The 19,246-nt window shown below is 48.6% G+C and overlaps 1 protein-coding gene across 10 annotated transcripts in view; it reads right to left on the bottom strand.

The window, feature by feature from the left end:
• The window catches only part of LOC142817866 (uncharacterized), a 246,100-nt gene that overhangs the window by 64,402 nt on the left and 162,452 nt on the right, over positions 1–19,246 (bottom strand). For 2 of the 10 annotated variants that reach the window (XR_012895391.1, XM_075895753.1), the window contains one exon: positions 14,493–14,551. The exons of 7 other annotated variants lie outside the window; for them this stretch is intronic. Coding sequence is in view for 1 of the 3 variants with exons in the window: in XM_075895753.1 (XP_075751868.1) it covers positions 14,495–14,551 (57 nt within the window). In the remaining 2 variants the exon portion in view is untranslated. Of the gene's footprint in view, positions 1–14,492; positions 14,552–14,611; positions 14,851–19,246 lie in introns of those variants that run through there. One more of the 10 variants, XR_012895397.1, reaches the window with a different exon arrangement.

Raw genomic sequence — 19,246 nt, 5'->3', positions numbered from 1 at the left:
CTCTCTACACCTTTATTCCTATCCTTTTAATTCCTCCTCACCCCCATCCCTTGGGAGCTACTGCTGAGGTGTCGCACCCTGATGCAGACAGTTGCGGGGCTCACTTTTCTTTTCCTTTCCTTCTTCTAAACATAAACACTTCCCTCCCTTCCCCCGTCGCCGACGCCCAAAGATCAGCACTCTCTGGAGCGCAATAAGAAAGGGAAATATCCCATAACCTCTCCGACAAAAAGTTTGGTAACCTAAAGGGTTACCTTCCTTTAACACACATTTTTAACACGTTCATCTGAACACAGGACACATACATCTTTCCTCAATATGACCACACAAATACAACAGTGGAATGCCAGGGGCCTATTTCATAACCTAGATGATATTGTCACCAATCTTGTCTCACTCAAGGAAACCTTCCGCAGAACTGCTCGTCAAGCTAGGACAAAAAGAAACAACTGCTCCAACCCAACCTCTTCGTCCTCTTCCACACGAAAACCACGCGAATTCATGCGGCATTAAAAAGCGGCTCAATCCCAACCTCTTCGTCCTCTTCCACACGAAAACCACGCGAATTCATGCGGCATTAGTCCCCCCTTTTAAAAAGCATCGACTCGATGCTTCTAAATAAAAAGAAGAAGAAAAAAAAAACCCATAATTAGAACACGCGTCGACGCAGAGAATGACAAAGTGAGTGCCAGGGAAAACAAAGAGGGCGCACAAGCACTTGGACCATGCGCGAACACAACAGCACCAGTGGAAGAGTCAAGAAAAAAAAAAACACCACATGAGATCACTGTCACGTTTGCGAAGTAACTCGCAAGCACAGAGACTATTGTGTGTAGTACGGCTTGAGTCGTACGACATGCACAGTTTCGGGCCGATGTTGTCGACGTGACGACACTGTGCCGTCCGGAAGTACTTCGTATGTAAGGTCACTCACACGTCGGATAACCTTGTATGGTCCGAAATAACGGCTCAGAAGCTTTTCAGACAAGCCTGGTCGTCGGACAGGAGTCCACACCCACACTCGTTCACCCGGGTGGTATGCGACGTTTCGACGGCGAAGGTTATAACGTCGTGCATCTGCGTCTTGTTGGTGACCGATGTTCACGCGAGCCAGTTGACGAGCCTCTTCGGCGTACTGCGTGTATTGCTCGGCTTCTGGAGAAAGAGCATCGCTATTATCGTACGGCAGCATAGCGTCAAGCATCGTTTGTACGTTGCGTCCATAAACAAGGTGGAAAGGTGAAAATCGGGTTGTTTCCTGCATTGCCGTATTGTATGCGAACGTGACGTATGGGAGGATATCGTCCCAGGTTTTGTGCTGCACGTCCACGTACATTGACAGCATGTCCGCTATGGTCTTGTTGAGCCTTTCCGTCAGTCCATTACTTTGTGGGTGGTAAGCCGTTGTTTTTCGGTGACTCGTGCAGCTCAGTCTGAAAATGTCCTCTAGCATTTGTGCCGTAAATGATGTTCCTCTATCCGTAATCACACATGACGGCGCGCCGTGCCGGAGGACGATGTGCTGCACGAAGAACTTCGCCACTTCAGACGCCGTGCCGCGGGGTAATGCCTTTGTCTCAGCATACCGGGTCAAGTAATCGGTTGCCACTATAATCCATTTGTTACCAGTGGCCGACAAAGGGAAGGGTCCTAGAAGGTCCATTCCCACGAGGTCGAAAGGTGTCCGTGGTGGTGTAATAGGGTGGAGAAGGCCCGCAGGTTTCACGGGTGGCGTCTTGCGACGCTGGCACTCGCGGCAGCCTTGCACGTAGCGGTGTACACTGGTCGAAAGTCGTGGCCAATAGTACTGCTGGCGCACTCTGGCGAGAGTCCGCGAGTAGCCCAAGTGTCCCGACGTGGGCTCGTCATGGCACGCGAGGAGGATGTCATCCCGCATGTCGGCTGGTACAACGAGGAGGAAGGCTTTGTTGCTACCTCGAGCATTTTTCTTGTAAAGAATGCCCCTCCTTAGACAAAAGGATGACAATTCGCGAGCGATGCGCCGAGGAGTGTGAGAATTTCGGCCTTCTAAGGAATCAATAATAGGGCGCAATTCCTGATCGGCTCTCTGTCTAGACATAAAGTCAGAATCACTGAGGTCTCCGAGAAAACCATCAGCATATTCCGAGTCCATATCAGGATGTCCCACGGGTGCTCGAGAAAGTGCGTCGGCATCTTCGTGCTTGCGCCCAGACCTATACACAATCATGATGTCAAACTCTTGCAAGCGCAAACTCCACCGAGCGAGACGACCAGACGGGTCACGGAGATTGGCCAGCCAACACAGCGAATGGTGATCGGTCACCACCTTGAAGGGACGGCCGTAGAGGTAAGGTCGAAACTTTGCCGTTGCCCACACGACTGCGAGGCATTCCTTCTCTGAAGTGGAGTAGTTGGCCTCGGCTCGAGAGAGAGTACGACTGGCGTAAGCTATGACATGTTCTACGCCGTTGTGCCGTTGTACAAGGACAGCGCCAAGTCCGACGTTGCTTGCATCCGTGTGAACTTCGGTATCAGCGTCCTCATCAAAATGCGCAAGAACAGGTGCCTCTTGCATTCGCTGCCGTAACTCTGTGAAAGCTGCTTCTTGCTCTGTAGTCCAGGCAAACGGTACATCATCTCGGGTGAGTCGCGTGAGCGGTTCGGCTATCGTCGAGAAGTTGGTAATGAATCGGCGATAATAAGCACACAAGCCGAGAAAACGCCGTACCGCTTTTTTGTCTGACGGCACAGGAAAGGTGGCGACTGCTGCAGTTTTTTCTGGGTCAGGCCGCACTCCATCCGCACTCACAACATGTCCCAGAAATTTCAGCTCATCGTAGCCGAAATGGCACTTCTGGGGTTTTAGCGTGAGTTCGGCCGAACGAATAGCTTCCAGAACCATTCTTAGACGCTTCAGATGTTCTTCGAAACTCTCGGCAAAGATGACCACATCATCAAGGTATACAAGGCAGCTTTGCCACTTCAAGCCAGCGAGGACGGTATCCATCATTCGCTGGAATGTTGCGGGAGCCGAACAGAGGCCGAAAGGAAGAACTCTGAATTCATAAAGCCCATCGGGAGTTACAAACGCTGTCTTCTCTCTGTCTCGCTCATCGACCTCTATCTGCCAATAGCCGCTCTTCAAATCTATCGATGAAAAATACTTCGCGTGTCGTAGCCTGTCGAGAGAATCATCAACCCGTGGAAGCGGGTAGACGTCTTTTTTGGTGACGCTATTGAGTTTCCTGTAGTCAACACAGAATCGCAGCGTTCCGTCTTTCTTCTTTACTAGAACGACTGGCGAGGACCACGGGCTGCTCGACGGTTGTATCACCCCGTCGTCAAGCATCTCCTTTACCTGCGTCTGTATAGTCTCGCGTTCTTTAGCCGAAACACGGTAAGGTTGCTGGCGGATTGGGCGAACATCATCGTCGGTAATAATTCGGTGCTTTATGAGGGGTGTTTGACCGACTCTAGATGAAGAGGCGAAGCAAGATTTAAATTCCTTCAGCAGGGTATGCAGTGCGGCCTTCTTCTCGTCCGAAAGCTTCGAACTGACGTCGATGTGGTCCAGAAACTTATCTCCATCAACCATTTCCTCGGATGCGAAGCACTCGGTGACATCCGCTACACGGTCTCCGAAGGCCACGGTGGTGCCGCGGAAAAGATGTCGGTGCTCGAAGTTAAAATTTGTGACGAGTATCTGCGACCGTCCGTCACGCACACGCAGAATGCTTCGCACTGCACACACACCTTGAAGCAGTAAAAGGGATACGTTGCTCTCGGCGACCACGTCACCGTCTTGGAGGTCTTCACAGGTGACTTCTACGAAAGCAGTCGCTCGGGGAGGCAACGTCACGCTTTCGTCGGCAACACGCAGCGCAGGTCTACGACAGCTATCAGCGCCTCGATCGGTTGCAAGTTGCGTCGAGAAAGTCACCATTCGCTCGCGGAGATTTATGATCGCGCCATTCTCTCGAAGGAAGTCCATTCCAAGGATGAGCTGACGAGAACAGTCGCGTAGTACGAGGCAGGTTACCACAAACGTTGACTCGCGTATTTCCACTCTTGCGGTACAGCGACCCAATGGAGTAATAACGTGGCCTCCAGCAGTGCGAATACGCGTCCCATTCCAAGGTGTCATCACTTTCTTAAGACTGGTTGCCAATTTTCCGCTCATAATAGAATAATCTGCACCTGTGTCCACCAATGCGCTGACCTGAAGACCGTCTATCAGCACGGGAATGTCGAGTGAGACTCGGCCACTGGGTTCAGACGCACAATCCGGCATTTCTCTCGCACTGCACTCAGACGTCAATTCAATGTCTGCAGCGTTTTGTGGAAGCGTCGATAGGAGGTCTTCCGCACTTTTAGTCCCAGCGACCTCGCCCCCGAAGGTCGCTGCCTTCAGTTTTCCCGACGAGGGCTTGGGGAACGTCCCCGTGCCATCGTACTGAGACGTGGTCCAATAGCTGCGGGTCGTCGTGGAGATGGAGACCGCGATTGACGCCGTGGGAAAGGCAGACGTTGCTGCGCGAGGTAGTCCTCAATTTCTCTTGGCCTCTGACCAACTAGGGGACGAGGCGAATGAATAGAGAAACCGCGCAGTCCAAGTTGTCGGTATGGACATTCCCGGTAGATGTGACCGGCTTCACCGCAATGGAAGCAGAGGGGTCTTCTATCCGACGTACGCCAAATATCGGACTTCCGCGGAGGGGCACGGCGACCGTCGATGTCCAAACCAGCATGCGCAGATTGAATTGAAACTGGCGGCATCGTCTGGATTGGGACTGCAGGGCTTGAGACCGGCATGGAAGTGCGCAGAGCTTCGGCATACGTGCGGTTCCCAACATCAGTGGACGCAGGAGGTGGTTCTAGATTTGTAACCGTTGGTTGAGGGCGACGGCTGTGAAGCACCTGCTGGACCTCGTCCCGAATAATATTGGTGATGCTGCTTACCTCCGGCTGTCTCGCCCCGTGTAGTTTCGCGATTTCCTCGCGGACGACGGAGCGGACGATTTCGCGAATCCACTCAATGCTGTTGCTCCCGAAGCTGGCGGAAAATTCAGTAGGTGATGCAGAATTCACTTGCCGGTTGAGTAGGGCTGACCGCTGATGAAGTACCCTCTCCATCGTAGTGGCTTCGGTCAGGAATTCTGCTACACTCTTCGGAGGACTCCGCACTAGACCAGCAAAAAGCTGCTCCTTCACGCCTCGCATCAGATAGCGTAGCTTTTTTTCTTCTGGCATTGCCGGATCCGCTCGCCTGAAAAGCTGCGTCATGTCCTCCACGTACATGGTGACGGTCTCATTAGGCATCTGGATGCGTGAATGCAATGCACGTTCAGCACGATCGCGGCGGTCGGGGCTCCGGTAGGTCTCCAAGAGGCGATGCTGGAACTCGCGCCAGGATGTCAAGACATCACTTCTGTTCATGAACCACGTTCGGGCGCCGTCTTTCAAACACGCGTAGACGTTGCGGAGTTTGGCGGCTTCGTCCCAGTAGTTGATCGCTGCGACGTGTTCGAACTCGCTCAGCCAGTCGTCCACATCCTCAAACAGCTCTCCGTGAAAGGGACTAGGCATCAGCGGGTTCTGGACAGTGCAATAAATTGGTGCCGACGACGTAGGAGTTTCCATGACGCCTTGAGGCGAAGTCATAGTCGCTCTATGGATAAGCTGTGCCGGTGTCTCTGGTGGTAGGCCTCGTTGGCGGCGGCTTGTTCTGTGAACTGGCGTGTCCACGGGCACAGGGCTTGTGTTCCGGCTCCTGGATGGGCTCTTGTGCATGGGGTGCGTCGTCAGTTGTCGTACCCAGCAGCTCCACCAATCTTGTCACCAATCTTGTCTCACTCAAGGAAACCTTCCGCAGAACTGCTCGTCAAGCTAGGACAAAAAGAAACAACTGCTCCAACCCAACCTCTTCGTCCTCTTCCACACGAAAACCACGCGAATTCATGCGGCATTAAAAAGCGGCTCAATCCCAACCTCTTCGTCCTCTTCCACACGAAAACCACGCGAATTCATGCGGCAATATCAAATACTTGCTAAATGACTACCAGCCGAAAGTGTTCTGTGTTCAACAAAATCACATGAAAACTCAGATGAAAGTCAACTCACACGAATCTCTTGAATCGATTCGTAGTTTTCGTAAAGACCGAAATGGTGGTGATTCCTCGTCAGGGGGAGTGGCAGTCATTGCCCAAACGAGTGTAGCATGCCAGCACATTGCACTATACAAAGCTCTCTTGAGGTTGTGGCTGTTCGAGCTATTCTGTTCAATCATTTGATAACTATCTGCTCCATCTACATACCCCTCCTCCCCCACACAAACCGTTCAATCAAATAGAGTTCGAAAAGCTGATTGATCAGCTTCCACTACCGTATGTTTTAATTGGAGATGTTAATGTTCACTGTTTGTGATGGGGTTATACCAGATGTTATGTGAGAGGTCGCGCAATAAAAAAAATTATTCTCTCATCTGGAGCCTGTCTGTTCAAATAAGGCAGAGCCAACGTACTACAGTATCACACACAATACATATTCATCCATAGATTTAGCCATTAGGTCCCCATCACTCCTGCCTTACCTAGATTGGAAAGTTATTAATAATCCAAATGAAAGCAACCATTTTCCGACTCTCTTAGAAAATAGACAACGAGATGACCGACCATATTTTCCTAAAAAGGAAACTTTCATTGTGCAGACTGGGTGGAGAGCTCTGTACACTATGCCTCGAAGAGGTGGAGCATCTGAACGTAGAAGAGATGGCCAACTATATCTCCGAATATGTCCTCATTTGTGCTAAAAAGTGCATACCACAGTCTAGCAATAATAAATTCAACGCAAATCTATGGTAGAATCGTAAGTGTGAAATTGCTAAAAAACAGCAAAACAAAGCATGGAGGATTTTTTCTCGCTACCCAACAATATAAAACTTGATAAACTTCAAATGTTGCAAAGTGAATGGCTGGCGTAAACGGGAAAGCTGGGCCCACTACATATCCTCAAACTCTTACACAGACGCCAGCAAGGTGTATAATAGGGTGAATAAACTTAAAGGACAAGGCCCAAATTCCTTCCCTTTGGTGAATGACTACGGTGATACAATAGAAGAGCAGGCAAACGTTCTTGGCGAATACTACGAGAAAATATCAAGCGCAGAAAATTATACCACTAAGTTATCACGCCACAAAAGCATAGCTGAAAGTGTACCTCTGCACCCGAACAAGCCTGTATCAGAAGGATACAAGAAATCACTAACACTACATGAACTGAAGCTTCATGAACTTTCTGTGAAAGTTCTGCCCCTGGCTCTGATACAATTACCTGCGAAATAATCGGAAATCTCCCTGATAAAACCCTAAAACGCCTTTTGGCCCTTTACAACAAGATTTTCAATACTGGCCAAGCACCCTCTGCTAGGAAAGAGGCAATAGTCGTACCAGTCCTTAAACAGGGCAAAGATCCCTCTTCAGTAAATAGTTATAGGTCTATTGCACTCACAAGCTGCCTACTCAAAGTGCTTGAAAAAATGATTAACCACCGTTTGCTTTATTATGTAGAATACAACGGTATAGATGACCCGTGCCAGTCTGGCTTCCGTACAGCTAGATCCACAACTGACAACCTTGTCCTCCTCGAGTCATATATACGTGCCACATTTGTACACATACTGTCTTTCTGTTTTCTTTGATCTTGAGAATGCATATGATACTGCCTGGCGATATCGAATACTGCATGACTTACCGTCCTTCGGAATATGTGGCAGGTTGACTACCATCTTAAGAGATTACTGTCTGAAAGGAAGTTTCGTGTAAGATTGAGCGGTGTGTTATCACGCACCTTTCTTTAAGAAAATGGAGTTCCACAGGGCGGAATATTAAGCAGTACGCTTTTTATAGTTAAAGTGAACTTTCTTTGCTCTGTTATTCTTTCTGCCATATCGCACTCTGTTTATGTGGATAACAATCAAATCAGTTTCAAAGCATGTAACTTGACCGTATGCGAACGCCAGATACGATTAGGTGTTAACCGCCTTGCGAAATGGGCTGATGAGAATGGTTTTAAGTTCAACGCTGACTAGACTACTAGTGTGCTTTTCTCCAGACGAAAAGGTGTACATCCTGACCCCTGCATACTAATGAATGGACAACACTTGGTCATCGCGAAAGAACAAAAGTTCCTCGGTTTAATTTTTGATGCCATACTCACCTTCAACCAACACATAATAGCTGAAGTTAAAATGTCTCAAGGCCATGAACCATTTAAAGATTTCATCGCATGAGTCATGGGGGACAGACAGTCACTGTCCAATATCTCTGTTTAGAAGCCTGGTTTTGTCACCAGGAATATGGATGCATAGTATATCAGTCAGCTTCAAAGACAGCACTCAAACTATTGGACCCTGTATACCACTTAGGTATCCGGCTGGCACTTGGTGCGTTCTATAACAGCCCTGCCCAAAGCCTTTATGCAGGGTCAGATCAGTGGCCGCTGTACTGTCAGCGCACGTATTTAGGAGTCACCTATGCAGTTAAAATCATGTCTCTGTAGCAACACGCATGCAAAGCACTTATGAATGATCTGTCCACTACTCAGTTATGCGCAAACCATCCATCGCCCCACCGTTTCCATTGGCAAATAAGACCTGTAGTAGAAAAAAACTTGGAATATGTTTCGATGAATTACAAAGAAGTGACCACGCTGAACACATTCCTCCTTGGCAGCAGTGACCAGTCACTTGTGACTGGTCTTTAAAAGACCCCAAGAAGGAAAATTGTTCAAGTGCATTAATTAATTGAGCAACATTTCTTGGCCCTTGAGCAAAAATATTATTCAGCCGCATTTTTCTCTGATGACTAAAGTCTCGAACATCTGTACCCTGTGCAGCCTACGGAAAAAATTTCTCCGACACCAGAACCATGCATACACATACCAGCATTTTCACAGCGGAAGCCTATAATATCCTGCTTATAATACAACACATTGTACAACACAAGATACCAAAAGCATATAGTGTACGTAGATTCTTTAAGTGTTGTCATGGCCCTGTATTGTGGCAAGTACAGCAAGAACACCTCTTTCAACAAGCTCCTTAATGAAATCTATGCAGCCTATATATAACATAAAACTTTCTATTGTTGTTTGCTGGGTGCCAGGTCATTCTGCGATTGCGGGCAACAAAATAGTGGACAAAAATGCACGAGAAGCCGCTGATCGGCAAGCCATAGATGTAACCACTGTTCTGGGGTAAATATAAAACCTGATGTACGCAGAGGATTACGCAACCACTGGAAAGATGAATGGGACAAACAGGTCGACAACAAACTCCACCCAATTAAACCCCAACTAATGAAAGTTATCCAACAAAAGAATTGGCCCCGTATCTGCATGTTAATCTGAAAATGTCGTCGAAAGACGATAGTCTTGCGGGTGGAGGGAGTGAACAAAACATTTATTTAATGTTCTGCGCAAGAAATCGGTGAATGGTATTCTGGAGGCGCTGCGTTAGAGTGCCTCGAGCATGCAGCGGAGGCGAACGAGCACATCAAGTCACGTCACACGTGAGACATGAGCGCTATCTGGCAGTTTTCTTAGAGAACAAAGCACGTGGCTCTGAGGAAGTACTCCCCCCCCCCCCCCTGTTCCGTGCAAGCGTTGCATGGTCAGCGCAGCGTGATAAGCGCTACGGTCCTTAAAATTACTTATGTCTGCTTTTTATAGTAAAAGACGCACATTCAGAATATATACGTGTTGTTATGGCGCCCCAGGCATGCGCAATAATCGCTTTTTAATTGACGATTGCACAAGCATGAACGCTCAACCTTGAGCAACATTGGTGGGCGCTGCGGATGGGGTCGGCCGTTAAGAGTATCGGCCGGTCCGTTCGAAATACCCGGTACTGTTAAGCGTGGACAAACAGACAAAAGTACAGACAGACAGACGAGAATTTCTGCGTCGAATGCTCCCAAGAAAAACTATCGTCTTTAAAACGCAACATACTGTTATGCCTGCGAGTCCGCAGCGAACGTACATGCCTCGGAAAAAGGAAATCTGTGTCAAGGCCAGCACGCGAGCCCGCCTGACGCGATGAACAACTCAACGGCGTCAACACGCGACGGCGCCTTTCTGTCGCGCACGTGCAGTGAGTCACCTCAGCCCGCGAGCCCGTCGAGCAAGCAACCGGCGCCTTCCTGTCTGGCGGGTCTGACGCAATGCCTGGCGACGTCACTCGTCCTTGGGTGCAGCCACCTGCAGCGCAGCCTCTCCAGATTCGATGAGAAAAAATGACGCGGCCCAGCGGCGACACCATTGGAGGATTCTGACCTCACGACCAGCGGCGCTTCTGGTTGGACATTTGGTTTCTCAAAGAATCCACCCGGTGCATATAAAAGAAGCCCTGCGGCGCGTCGCGAGCAGCAGTCCTATGTGAGAGCAGACATGTGTGTTGCAGTTGAGCTGTGTGTTAGCAGTCCTATGTGAGAGCAGACATGTGTGTCGCAGTTGAGCTATAGTATGTGTTAGCAGACCTGTTGGAGAGCAGACATGTGTGTCAGAGCAGTCTTATGTGAGAGCAGACATGTGTGTCGCAGTTGAGCTGGGTGTCAGAGTTGAGCTATATGTTAGCAGTCCTATGTGAGAGCAGACATGTGTGTCGCAGTTGAGCTATGTGTTAGCAGACGTGTTGGAGAGCAGACATGTGTGTCAGAGCTTTCCTATGTGAGAGCAGACATGTGTGTCGCAGTTGAGCTGGGTTTCAGAGTTGAGCTATGTGTTAGCAGACCTGTTGGAGAGCAGACATGTGTGTCAGAGAAGAGAGCTATGTGATAGAGAGTTGAGCTGTGTGTCAGAGAAGAGAGCTATGTGATAGAGAGTTGAGCTATGTGTTAGCAGTCCTATGTGAGAGCAGACATGTGTGTCGCGGTTGAGCTGTGTTAGCAGCAGTCCTATGTGAGAGCAGACATGTGTGTCGCAGTTGAGCTATGTGTTAGCAGTCCTATGAGAGAGCAGACTTGTGTGTCGCAGTTGAGCTATGTGTTAGGAGGCATGTGTGTCAGAGAAGAGAGCTATGTGATAGAGAGTTGAGCTGTTTGTCAGAGAAGAGAGATATGTGATAAAGAGGTGAGCTATGTGTTAGCAGACCCATTTGAGAGCAGACCCTTTTGAGAGCAGACCTATGTGTTAGGGAGGAGAGCTCGGCTCTTCGGGTCTCTAAGCTGTCGGCCCCAGTGCCAAATTTGTAATGCCTCTGTATATATGCTGTACATAAACCTTGTTTAACTCACCGTCATCTCGTCCGCTCGTCTATCAGCTCTGCGCAGTAGTAGTCGCGAGCTGAAAAACCTACGCTACCAAACATCTGGTGACCGTGTCGGCGGAGATCGGAGCAGTGGCGCCTTCGGGACCGTGTTGGCGTCACCGTCTTTCGAAACAGTGGATGCAGCGGTGAGACTTCGAGGCGCCCTTCGTAACGTCGTCGGAGGTGCGCTTCGCAACAGTGGTGGCAGCGGTGGGATTCGTGGCGCCCTTCGTAAAGTCGTCGGAGGCGCGCTTCGTAACGGTGGTTGGCAGCTGCGGGATCGGCCGGCGTCAGCGACATCGATGCGAACCATCGACAAGTGCTGAAACCAAGGATCGTCAGAAGAGACGAGCAAAGCGGGCTGACAAGTTGTGGCGACAAGCCAGTGGAGCTGGGATCCGTCCTCAAGAATGGGATGTGTTCCCGGAACAGAGTCTGGAGCTGCATTCTCCCCATGGCCCTGGAGGCGAACCTGGAGGGACCTGGCGAACGAGCGCGCCTGACATCCGAGCCATGTGGAAGCAGCTCGTCTTACCGGCGCATTGTCTGGCGGCGGGGGTGCTGTTATGCCTGCGAGTCCGCAGCGAACGTCCATGCCTCGGAAAAAGGAAATCTGTGTCAAGGCCAGCACGCGAGCCCGCCTGACGAGATGAACAACTCAACGGCGTCAACACGCGGCGGTGCCTCTCCGCCACGCACGCACAGTAAGTCACCTCACCCAGCGAGCCCGTCGAGCAAGCAACCGGCGCCTTCCTGTCTGGCGGGTCTGACACAATGCCTGGCGACGTCACTCGTCCTTGGGTGCAGCCACCTGCAGCGCAGCCTCTCCAGATTCGATGAGAAAAAATGGCGCGGCCCAGCGGCGACCTCATAGGAGGATTCTGACCTCACGACCAGCGGCGCTTCTGGTTGTACATTTGGTTTCTCAAAGAACCCACCCGGTGCATATAAAAGAAGCCCTGCGGCGCGTCGCGAGCAACAGTCCTATGTGGGAGCAGACATGTGTGTCGCAGTTGAGCTGGGTGTCAGAGTTGAGCTATGTGTTAGCAGTCCTATGTGAGAGCAGACATGTGTTTTAGGAAGGAGAGCTCGGCTCTTCGGGTCTCTAAGCTGTCGGCCCCAGTGCCAAATTTGTAATGCCTCTGTATATATGCTGTACATAAACCTTGTTTAACTCACCGTCGTCTCGTCCGCTCGTCTATCAGCTCTGCGCAGTAGTAGTCGCGAGCTGAAAAACCTACGCTACCAAACATCTGGTGACCGTGTCGGCGGAGATCGGAGCAGTGGCGCCTTCGGGACCGTGTTGGCGTCACCGTCGTTCGAAACAGTGGATGCAGCGGTGAGATTTCGAGGCGCCCTTCGTAACGTCGTCGGAGGTGCGTTTCGCAACAATACTCACTGAAGCCACTCTAACACGGCTCAGAATAGGCCACACTTATGCCACACATAAACACCTTTTGACAGGCACTATCTACCAACATGTATACACTGTGGAGGGAGTCTAACCATTTTGCATGTCCTCATTCAATGTCCTGTGCTTCACCAAGCACGACTGACACATTTCAGGGAGCTCTACTGGTACCATATCCCACTCCATCCTGCGCTGTTTTTTACCACTTGATGCAGTGTTTGACTTTTAGATACTCTTCATTATCTTGAAAAACTCAAATTTTTAACAATGATATCATTCCATCCTAGCCACCAGGCTGTGCCTCAAGTGTGAGGTGCGAAAAACACAAGTGCGAAAAACACAAGTGCGAAAAACACAAGTATGTCTGAGCCTCCTCAGTTCTTGCTCAGGCAAGCACTTCAGCCGTGAGGGTCTTGAACATTGCCGACTCATTTATTGTCACAGAATTCAGCCAACTAAATGATGGTTTTTAACAAACTTGCATTCCTTTTAAACACATTGTGTTTTAAGTATTTCACTGATATTTGCCGCACATCATTTGTTTTAATTTTTAGACTAATAACCTGAAATGAAACAACGCTTGTACTGGTGCTCTTTGACCTTAGATGCCCTTGCACTAATAGAACTTAATATAATAATAAGCAACGGCACTGTTGCAGTCGGAAGTACCGGTTTGATAGCCCACTTGTGAACTAATTTTCATTGTATTTGATTACCCCCGGGCTTCATTATATGTATGTGGATATGACGTGCGAGACCAGACACTGACTCCTTGAGGCGAGGACCGTTTATTTACTACGTGGGCCGCGTAATAATAATAATAATAATAATAATAATAATAATAATAATAATAATAATAATAATAATAATAATAATAATAATAATAAAGTCGTTTTACGTCCCAAACTACGACACGATTATCAATGATATAATACGAAGTCAAATTTAGCCTATGCAAGCCAACCCTGGCCACGATCAGTCAACATTTTCGTTTCATTTGAGGCGGTGGTCATATTGAGTCAGTACTGATATTTTGCGAGTAAATATGCCTGTTGCCAGGGCAGATAGGTCACGCGATTCATATTCTGATACTCACTCTAACGAAACGAGTGCAACTATGGCCTTGTCATTTATTTTGTTCCTGTCATTCTTCTCTGTCATGCGTGGACATCTTCTCGTGCAAATGTTGGGGTATCCACGTTAATGAGCTATTCCCAGCCGGTAATGACGTGCGCATCACGTCATTGATGCCCTTCATGTCATGACATTACTCTTGGAGAGACCCATATAGCGTGATGTACAGACAGACAGACAGACAGACAGACAGACAGACAGACAGACAGACAGACAGACAGACAGACAGACAGACAGACAGACAGACAGGCAGGCAGGCAGGCAGGCAGATAGATAGACAGGCAGGCAGGCAGGCAGATAGATAGATAGATAGATAGATAGATAGATAGATAGATAGATAGATAGATAGATAGATAGATAGATAGATAGATAGATAGATAGAAAGATAGATAGATAGATAGATAGATAGATAGATAGATAGATAGATAGATAGATAGATAGATAGATAGATATAAGCCATACGGTCTTTCGTTCATTCATGCCTTTCATTCTGCGTTCTTGCGTCACAAAATATTTCTACTAAGCCGGCGGACATGAGAGACCAAGAGAGAAAAAAAAAATAGAATACGCCTCCTACAACAAATTGTCGTTCCTTGCGGTTCCCCCCAAACTGCACTGAGGAGCACGAGTGTTGTCAGTTCGTGAGTTTCGTCGTTGACTTACCTTCACCATGCAAGGTCAGTCGAAATCTTTCCCACGGCAAATGCGCGGTAAACGGAGATCTGCAGAAGGGAAGCAGAGGCATCAACGGTGCATGCGCGAGATACGTCAGTCTGGCTTACCCGTCTACGTACTATACCACACTACACGACGAGCGTGTACCGGCTGTGAGGTGTCGGGTTTTAGCCCCGTGTTCCGGTGTTCAATGTCCGTCCGTTCCCCTCCCTGTCGTCGCACACAGTCCGAGCAGTGACCGCACGAGCATGGGATACAAGTGCACCGTATATAGGAATGGAGCTAAAAAAAAGTGGCGCTCGACGTCCAGCGTACAAAAGAGCGAACCTCGGTCTTCGTACGTACACACGAGAGTGTCACGTTTCTCGCCACGCCATCATCCCGGCTTTCAGCGCTATCTCTCCTCGGTCTCTTTCTATCGGCCGATGCGCAGTTGGGTTCGTGACGAGATAACGTCGCATGTACCACGCCACGGTATACAGCCGAGAGTCGACAATAAACGCGGCAGCAAAGGGCCAGCAGTGATGGCTGGCACTTAATCCCCTATTATTACGATTTCTCCTGCACTCAGTCTTTTTCGGACCTGTACGCATTTCGCGCAGAGGCGCAGCCGGTAAGAAAGTGAAATAAAGAGAGCCTGCGTCCGAACGATATCTCATTCACTTTTCTGCTTTAATAAAAGCGAGCGATTAGTTGTTTTGTGCACTGCAATATCTAAAGATACGAGTGTAAAAGATGGGAGGGTGTAGGTGCCTTTCAGAATATTTCTGTGAAAGTTTCGACAACCCCTCCCCTGCGCTTCCGACGCTACGACTTCATTCAATGTCACAGAGTTGGAAGTTGGAAGGGCAGGGAAGTATGTATGTATGTATGTATGTATGTATGTATGTATGTATGTATGTATGTATGTATGTATGTATGTATGTATGTATGTATGTATGTATGTATGTATGTATGTATGTATGTATGTATGTATGTATGTGTTTGTGTGCGTGTCTTTACGCTTGAATACACCGTGTGAGAGGCTCAGGTGCAAGCAAACAAGAGCTTCTCTGTCAAACCATGCCACTCCCTTCGTGTAAGCACACAATAACGTACGGTCCAGTATCTGCAATTCTTGATGGTGTCGCGCCTTCCCGCTACGTTGTCCGTGGGCTTCAAACAGGAACTCGTTGGCTGAGGCCACCTTACATCCAAGAAGAAGCCTTATTTAACGAGCTCCACTCCCGCGAGGGGTCCTGCTCCAGAATGTTAACGACTTCTAGAGATAAAGGAAGCAGCTTCAAAAGACGAGGTGCACTGGGCTTCAGTCAGTCTACCTGTGGTGCGTCCCTGCGACATCTCAGGACGACGGAATATACTGCAGGTGCTTGGGGACACATAACCCCCCGCGTTGTTCTGGAAAAGGACGACGCGGACTTGCGTGCCAGTTTGCTGGCCTTTTGAGGTAAAAAGAAAATGACGTGGGGCTGTTTCGTTTCTCACGGCCAACGAGCATCTCTAGTCCTTTTTTTTTCCTGGCACGGTGGTGGGAGCAAGGAGTCCGACACAGGGGGTGGGAGAAAGAAAGGGATGACGTCTGTGGCTTTCAAGTGAGCAGTCGTAGCAGAAGCAGTGAAGGAAAGACAGTCATGACGGTTCGGGAATCGAATGGCTGAGCGGAACCGAAGACGAGATGCCTATCTCCTCGTCCCCTACCAGCCACAGCGGGGAAGTGAAAAAAAATGGGGGCCACCAAACGGCCAGCGAACGCACTAGCTTCACGGGAAACCAGACCTGGCTGTCCAGTCGGTAGTCCACTTCCCGCTGGGTCAAGAGCGGGATGAGATAGCGAAAGGAAGCAGCAGAGGTCGGACGCATACTGCGAGCATATCTCCCGGGACGTTCTTGCTTCCCTCGGTGTGTCTGCGTGCGTCCTCGTCGAGAAACCTTTGTTCCTTTTTTTTTCTTAGTATCATTCCCTGTTACCTTTCTTCCCCCTGTCCCTCCTTTACTACTTCCTTCGTCGTCATTTTCTTGTCATTCTTGTTGTTGTTTCGTTGTGGGACCCGCTTTCTCTGCCCACCGTTTCGGGCTTTTGAAGAACCATAGAGAAAGGGCGGGGAACCGAGCAAAATCGAACGGCACACACGCACACGCACGGATGGACGCGCACTGGACCTCTACAGAACCCCCTCCAGCTGACCCCTTGCGTGGCACACAAGGAGCCTGCGCTGTCGGACGAGAAGCCTGGTACTGCTAACTCCCGTGTTTTCCCGGTTTTAGCCAGTGGAGATTGTACTGGCTTGTGGAAACAGCGGAAGAATGTCCACTTGAAGCGCGGAATCATTCTATACTTTGCCCATACTTATACTTTGCCCATTGTCTTATACTTTGCCCATTTAATGACAACATCTATGTCTCTTTTCATTATCTCTTCTTTCTCATATTTATACCTTTCTTTTCCATTCCCCTAGCGTAGGGTAGCCAACCTGGCATGTGCCTGGTTAACCACCCTACCTTTTCTTTTGTTCTTCATCCTGCTTAAGCTGTGCGTGTCCTAATCTTAAATGTAAACATGCACGCAGAAATCTGTCTGGCTGGTAAAAGATTTAGGAGGTTCAAACAGCCCCAGCCAACTTCATGGAGTGTGCGACCTTTTAGGATTGATTCGGCCTCTTCTTCAGGAGGTCCCTGTGCTGGTCACGGAAGCCACTGTCCTCATCTTTACATTCGCGCAGTTATTCCACATACAATAATTATAGACCAGCTATCACCGCCACGTGTTTTTCTAAAATTTTTGACTATAAGTCTATTGTACGAATCAAGCAGTCATTCTCACCAGCTTTGGTCTCGAAACGAGGTTGCCAGAAGGGACGTAATTGAACAAACCTTAACTAATTGTTATTCTGTTACAGCCCCAGTACATGCAATTCTCTATCATTTAGCATATCCGCTCCCTATGCTATGCAAGCTTTTGAAAGCTGATGTTAATGCCACGGAAGGTCGTTTTAGTGAAGTGTGTCAATAAGTTCGCACAGTAAAAACAAAAAATGGTATGGTAGGGCCAGTGGCGTAGCCAGTGGTGGCACACCAAGCCCGTACCCCCCTCTTTATGGAATAACTTTTCCATGACACACAGAGTCCAAAATAACCCTTGAACACACCTGTCTGCCTGGCCCTCATTTCATAAAAAAAACTGCTTCTCCTCCCCCCCTCCAGCCTCCAAAAATTTCTGCCTACGCCCCTGGCTAGAGCGAAATGAGAGATCGAACGGATAAAATTAAGATAAAAAGACTAGGTGAGAATATGGGCGGAAAACTGTGCGAAGAAAAGAAAAATAAATGTGTATTTATTAAACCCCAACGTCAACAAGAGTATAAAATATTAACCTCTGTGATCAAGCTTCCTACGAGGCTCGATTTGTCTCTGTTATATTCTCCACCGTCATTCGGTACCAGGCAAGTTGTAATACTTCTCTGGTTGGACGCTGACAGATGTGTGGCATATGCGCATGTATATTAAAAAAAAAACAGCGCCATTCACAACTTGTCCGCGTCTCAAAAGCACGCGACACGTACCATACTGTTTCCTCATTACTCGGATACGCTGCTACTACATGGTGCAAACGAACCTACTGCCTGCTTCTCAGCAACAGGAGCATCATTTGCTAATATTTGTTGCATAGCCAGTCGCGGAACATTCCCGTAGGCTGGTATATTAGCATTCAAATTCAGTCTAACGTCGTCATGATGAACACTGGTATGACGAATTGTAGCTTGGCAATATTGGATCGGTCACGCTTATTTCAGTGATATTTATTCTTCTTATATTGAACACTAAACAGGAATTCACACGAGGTAAGAATACTCAGGGGAGAAGCGGGAATTGCCGATCAAATGACGACGACGTCACTAATCAACACCCAATCTCTAATCCACGCATCGGTGAGGAGGGGCCACGCCCACTCGGAAATCCACGACATCTCGCATATCCTCCGTGTGAATACCCTCTAAACCCAAGCGAACAGGCGTTCGGGCTTGTTTTTTTTTACGTTCAACGAAACCATAGCGCTGATCAAAAAGGGGGACCACTGAAAGAGGGTATAGATCCGCGGTACTCGCAACCGCTGTGAGTATCGCACGTCATGTACTCGTTCTGTGGTCCCTGCCTTATAAGTGCTACAGCTTCATTGAATACCGTTTAAAACGCGGGAGCCACCGCTTTCTCGGTTGCACCGGAGAAATATTTGGTTCTCGTGAGGCTTGATACTCCCGAGCAACACAGAAAGCAAAATAAATATTGAATGGCAATTCGTGATCACATTTAAGAAAGTTACATGGCTGTGGCGGTGAAAATTCGGTTACAAAATTTTCTTTAAAGTGTGAATATGCACTGACTGCGGACGCCGTGGACATCGACAAGAGACTGAAAAGCTATTAGGAGAACGTCCCGGTGATGGAAGCTGCTAATGTAGAGAAGAGTCCTGTCGGACATGAAGACTATGCAGAAGTTCCTTCCGCACGTTGCATGCGTTTTTGTATCGACGATTTTTACGCGAGCTAGAGCTTCGAGATCATAAAGCCGATAGTTATCTCTACTCTGACAGTTAATATCGGACATAACGAACCAATCTGTAGTCCCGGCAATACTTCGCTATATCAAGGTATGCCGCTCAATTTCGTCGCTTGGGGTCCTTTTGCCATTGGGAAGTAGCGTGCAAGCCACATTTATGCACATTCATATTTAACCTATGAATCATA

Source organism: Rhipicephalus microplus, chromosome 5, assembly GCF_043290135.1.
Source record: "Rhipicephalus microplus isolate Deutch F79 chromosome 5, USDA_Rmic, whole genome shotgun sequence".
Taxonomy (NCBI): Eukaryota; Metazoa; Arthropoda; class Arachnida; order Ixodida; family Ixodidae; genus Rhipicephalus; species Rhipicephalus microplus.
The sequence above is the reverse complement of the archived record's forward strand: the minus strand, read 5'-3'. Positions and strand labels throughout refer to the sequence as shown.